Source organism: Elephantulus edwardii, unplaced genomic scaffold (genome assembly GCF_000299155.1).
Source record: "Elephantulus edwardii isolate Elephantulus edwardi_28Jun2011 unplaced genomic scaffold, EleEdw1.0 scaffold00059, whole genome shotgun sequence".
In the NCBI taxonomy this organism is placed as follows: Eukaryota; Metazoa; Chordata; class Mammalia; order Macroscelidea; family Macroscelididae; genus Elephantulus; species Elephantulus edwardii.
In genome coordinates, this window is record NW_006399809.1 from 6845904 (window position 1) to 6851975 (window position 6072).

Below are 6072 nucleotides of genomic sequence, written 5' to 3' on the forward strand. Positions count from 1 at the left end.
GGGGAGAAGGTGGAGGAAAATAGCCTAAATAAAACTCTCTGTATACCTTAGCCAGTTTTTCCCAGAGACCTGAAGGCTCTTCCCAGGAGGGTCAGGTGACACACTCCGAGGGTCAAAAGGCATGCCCAGAGGGCAGCCGAATGCCTTACCCTGAGGGCAGAACTGCTCTCCCAGAGGGCCCAGACAGCTCTCCCCAGGGGCTAGATGGCTCACTCCAGGAACTGAACAGCACACTCCAAGGGCCGGGTGACACACTCCGGGGACTGGGTGGCACAACTCTCCTACAGATGTCCTCCCTGTACTGAGGTCTGGACCCTGTACCTCACTGAAGACCATGGCCAGGAACAGTGCCCCCAGTTCCAGTGCTGCCTCCATTATCCTCTTCCTCTCCACCAAGTTGTCAGACTGCTGCAATTCGAAGTAGGCAGGACCCACCATGTACACCCCCCCCTAAATCCCCATCGTCCTGATGCTGAGCTCCAGTACACAATGATGACCAGCAGTCAACTGCTTGACTGTTTGGGCACATTTAAATTGCATGGCCTGCTTCAATGCAGCCCGCTGGGCCTTGTGTTCACCACACTGCATCTCCTGCCACCACTATCTTGGTTCTGATAATTCTTCCCAGAACTAGTCTATTCTGCAGCAGTATGGAGGCTCCACCCCACCAGCCTCGGGGCCCAGTGCCTGTGGTCCATCCCAGGTGAGGGTAGCTCTAGGGTCTGGCTGCGGGAACTTCATGGAGCTGCAGCAGCGGTGTGGTCTCAGCAGTGGGGGTGCTGGGAGTCTCAAGACTCACCCATTCTTCTTTGGGAACCTTTCAACTCTTGATGTTGAGCCTTGATCCATATTGAAGACCAATACTCAATTGTTTAATTGTTCACTTATCAATAAACAGAGGACTACTGTAAAGGGCCATGGTGGCCCATTTCTATGCAGCTTGCTGTTCCTACAGCTCCTTACATTGTTTTCACCACCACCACCATCTTCTATTTTCTTGTTATTTCAATATAGAATATCTATTCTATTAAGAATCACAGATTCTTTAAATTAGATAAACAAATTTACCCACTGCTTTTTTTTGAAGATGGGGACATTTGTCCATAAAGAAGTCTATTACCAAAAATCATAGCAAGTGTGACATACTATCAAAAGCGAGGAGGAGGTGCTAGACATTAGGAAATCTGATCAAAGGACTGTCCTTTCAAAGCAGTACAGGAAGTGCAGCATGATGGTCGTAAAAGAGAATCCTTTGAGGTGCAAATATTAAAAACAACAAAAGTAACTAATATGACACACACAGTCCTGCAATATTCCTAATAACAAAAGAGATCTAGCAGTTGATATGATATAAAACTATATGCTGAACAGATATCAGAAGAAGAGTATGAGTACAGCCACAACTGAATGCACGTTTAGCAAGGACATCTCTCCTCATATAGTTGTTGGGTATAGAGCTCTAGTGGTCTATGGTGTTTCACTGGTAGCCCAAAGGTGGCACCTCTCTCACAATTTGCCAACCGCCAGCAGCTTCATAGAAGAAAGATATGTGACCTCTGCTGGTGTGATTTTTAGCCTCTGCAGATCCTCTGGAGGGTCAGCTATGAGTCAGTTCTGACACAATGGCAATGGATTTTTAAAAATATTTATGTATTTGTAGGTGATACAAATATGTCCAAAGCTATAGTAAAACACATAAGAAGCAAAGTCCTGAAAACTTCTTAGTTATATAAATCATTGAGCGAGCTATCACGCTGACAGGACACAACGAGGTAAATCCCAATAGAATGAGTTGTCATCAAGTCAGAACTGATTCATAGCTGAACTTCCAGAGGTTTTCAGAGGCTGTACATTGCATGGGAGAAGTCTCCCACAGAGCAGATGATGGACTAGAACCACCTGCCTTTAGGTTGGCAGCAAAAATCCTTACCCAAGGCCATCAGAGTCCTCCTAAAGTCAAAGAGCATAGTACAAAAGGACAATGTTCTACTTCTTCATGTGGTTAGTTGTGACTGTGGTCTTACCATCTGTCCAGTAGTACCAAGGATGCAACTATTGATTCTGAGCAAAGAAGAATGAAGGTATCAAAGATCCAAGGAAATACTTTAAAGACTCCATGACCTTGAGACCAGAAGAACTAGATGTTGGCAGTAACCACTACTTACTGCTTTGATCAAGATGATAGTAGAAGGGTCTGGAGAGAGTGGGAGAAAAATAAAATGTGGAACAAAATCACAGAAAAGATGGGTCTGACTGGCTTAATGTAGATTGTGGCATTCCTAAGAGTGTAGCCCTTAGACAACCTTAAATCTGGAACGGAATTCATCCTGGGGATGGAAATCAACTTTTGGCCGAACTGTACACGACTTAATGTACACAGTCATTCTCAGAGGAATGTGCTTTTCAGTACAATCAACAAAACTCAGCTCAACTCATTGCTACTGAGATGGAGCTGACTCAACAGTAACACACTTTTGAGTCTCTGAAGCAGAAAGTCCCATGAGAGGACACTGACCATCCTCCCACAGAGTGGCTGGTAGACTTGAACTGCTGGAAAGGCTTGTTCTTGGGGTTGGCAACAAATCTCCCTGTGGACTCTGCCACCAGAGCTCTTTGTATTAAAAAGTGACATTAGCTTCTGAATCATAATTCTCTTTGTTACTTCCACCCACCCACCCAACTCCTCTACCCTGGGTGAAGAAGATACAGCTTCAGGAAGTGCTGTGCAGGGCGAGTACACTGAAGTCCCACCTTCCCAGCTAGAGCACGAGAGGATGTGGGGCTTGTGACTTGAAAAGTGATAGGAGATTGGAGAGAAGAAAGCCCTCCCACATAACATTATTTACCTCTTGTAGGAAGATATCACTTGCAGAGGGCCGATGCAGAGCATGTGATACATGAATGAGGTGAAACTGAGAGGCCTGGACTCCTCTCCAGTTCTTCTTCTTTCTCTTCACCCCAAGTACCCTACCCCATCTGTGCAGGCAGCTTTGATAACTTCCTAAGGCAGATCTTCGGTTACTTCTAATTTGTGACAGTATTAGGAAAACCACTTTGAACTCCTTGCCCTCTGCTTTAAGAATGACTCTCTTGGCTTGAGTTGCCCAAGGATATTATTGTCATCCTCTCATCTAGTTTCCTTTTGTTCTAAGGTGCAAGAGAAGAAGACATGCTGTGGTTCTTAGCCCTGTTTCTTGTTTTCCTGAATCCCGGTAAGTGCATGCTTGATGCTGAAGGGATTTTTCTGCTTATTTGTTTTAATGGGAGACCATTCTACGTTGTTATTATCATCTTTTATTCATCAGACTTTGCTGTTGTTGTTCCCAATGCAGCACATCTGAAAGATTTCAAGTTGGAAATGAGAATGATGTCAGTCACCAGGCAGGTCGGGACATCCACTACAATCACTTGTGATGTTCTTGATCAGAACATCAACTACATCCACTGGTACCAACACCAAGAAGGAAGAGCCCTCAGACGCCTCCTTTACTATGTGCTTTCCACCTCCAAGAAAGAGTTGGACCCAGGAATCAGTTCAGAGAAATATGATGTTTATAAGTATTCAAGGAGGAACTTTTTTGTACTCTGAAATCTAGAATGGAGTGATTCTGGTGTCTATTACTGTGCCACCTGGATTATGCACAGTGGTTTAGACTTCCTTTATCCTGCACTTCAAATTTTTGCTTGTGGCTGTCAACAGCCCTGGTACAGAAGGAAAACCAGCTTTGTCTCCTCACTTCCTGCCTCTTATATCACTGTACTCTGAACAGTGTGAAAACCCTCAACTCCCTACCCTAACTCCCTAACGTGTTATCCCTCCAAGAAGCTGCATTCACCTTTGTACCATAAGGTCTTCCTACAGACTGATGAGAAAACCAAACTCTAGTCAGACCATCTGACTCACAGCACAGTTATTTCAATACGTGAGGCGCTAGTGGAGCCCCGTTAAACATCTTTCCTAAAACAGAGAAGGCCACCTGGTGTTAACAGCTGAAAAAGACATTTTGGAGAACAGTTAAGTAGATCCTCAAAAAAAGACAATGGCTGCAACAGTAGTTGTACAGGATGAGGTGACATTTCAACCTGTTGTATGTCAAAACCATTGTGACAGCAACTAGTACAATAACTTGTATAATTAGGCTAGTTTGCAGAATTGTTTATCTATTCAGTAATTATGATATTATTTATTTATGTTAGGTTCCAGTAAGACAAGTACCACTCACAGCACATTATAAGCAACAGATCTGAACTCTGTTGTCTCCTGTGCCATCTTCACTCTTTCTGATATCTTGAGTCCATTGCAGCAGTTACTGTGTCAGTTCATATGGTTCAAGGTTTTCCTCAGAAAAACTGGTGGATTTTTCTTCCTCTGAGAAGCTTTTGGATTTGAATCGCATATCTTTGGATTGGCAATGCAATTCCTTACCCACTATAGAGTCTAACAAATTAAGATATACTTATTTTGGATATATTGCTAGAACGTGCTATTCCTTGGAGAAGGACATGATACTGGGAAGGGTGGATGGTCGATGAAGGAGAGGAAGACCCTCAACCAGGTAGATTGACATGGTAACTGCCGCAATGGGCTCTTGTGTGTCAGGAAGTGTGAGGATGACAGAGGATAGGACAGGGTTCAGATCTTTTGTTTATAGGGTCTCTATGAGTGGTACTTGACAACACTTAACAACAACATTTTCTTCTATCCCTGGTGGATTCCGGGAGTGGGGAGGAAACAATAGTCTGTCTCACTGTCCATCACTTTATATTTCAGCTGTCAAAAATATGTTTCTGTTGAAATAGTCTATTATTATTTACAAGCCTATATGTCCACTTACTCATTAAACATTTGCTCAAGCTCTTATGTATCAGTCTCTGGAGCCACGATGACATAGTCCTTGTGCTCAGAGGAACTTCTTTCTGAAACACAACTACAGGTCTCCACTCTCCAGAAGTAAAACAGGAAGAAAGTAACGAAAAGCTCAGAGAATAAAGTCTATAAAATATACAACCTCACCTACTCCGACACTAGAAAACTAGATAGTACCCAGCTACAACTACTCATCATTCTTTCAGGGAATACGATATATGTTTTTAGAAGAAAAATAAAGAGCAGAGCTTAAATTATAATTGTTTTGTTTTTGTTTTTTTTAAAAAAAGGACAATGAGAGAATCTGGAATACTAGAAAACATAAAACTCTTTGAGAATCTCACCCAAGAACTGAACCTGTGCACTCACATCAATTTTTAGTGAAATATCAGTCACTCGCAAAAGGAAGGGGATCGTCCCTAAGGCTAGTGTCTCTAAAACTGTCCAAGTAAGGTGAAATGGCGAACAATTATTGCAAAACAAAGATAAGGGATAAGGGGGCAGAAAACTAGACAACTAGTAATGCAACATCAAAACACAGGAGAATGTTGACCCTTTATGATAAATGTGACTAATGATATTGAAGAAATTGTGTGAAAATGGTCAAATGGGAATTTAACTACTTGTATAAACCTGGGCGTGCGCACGCGCGCGCGCGCGCACACACACACACACACACACACACACACACACACAAATATTTTCTATACCAATAGAAGGACATGGGAGTAGGTGGGGGGAAAAGTTAAACAAAATACAAAATGAGCAGGCTAAGTAGTTTGGTAGAATCACATGGAACATTCTGCTCTCCTTGAGCCCAGAACAAGACTCACTTTACGCTTCCGCTACACAACAAGCCCTTAAGGTGGACCATGACAAGAAGGAGGTACTCCTCAGATCAACCACACAATATCAAAAGACCACATTTAGCAGGTGTAAAGCTCAGAAGGCAGGACTAGAAAAAATAAGAAGATTCATGGAAAATAGTCACCATAAAGAAACAAAACTTATGACTAAACTAAAATCACATTTGTTCTGCAAACTATCAGGTCACAAGAAAATTGTTGTTGTTGTTGTTGTTGTTGTTGTTGTTATGTGCCGTCGAGTCCTTTGCGACTCATAGCGACCCTATGCACAACAGCCCTAAACCCTGCTCTATCCTGTGCCAACCGCACTGCCTGTGACACACCCATCGCGATTACCCC

The 6072-nt window shown here is 43.0% G+C and overlaps 1 gene segment (V, D, J or C); it reads left to right on the top strand.

The window, feature by feature from the left end:
- Nucleotides 1-551: 551 nt before the first annotated feature.
- The window catches only part of LOC102867834, a 286296-nt gene continuing 280775 nt past the window's right edge, over nt 552-6072 (top strand). The window contains 1 exon segment of the C gene segment in view: nt 552-703. Within this exon segment, the coding sequence occupies nt 552-703 (152 nt within the window).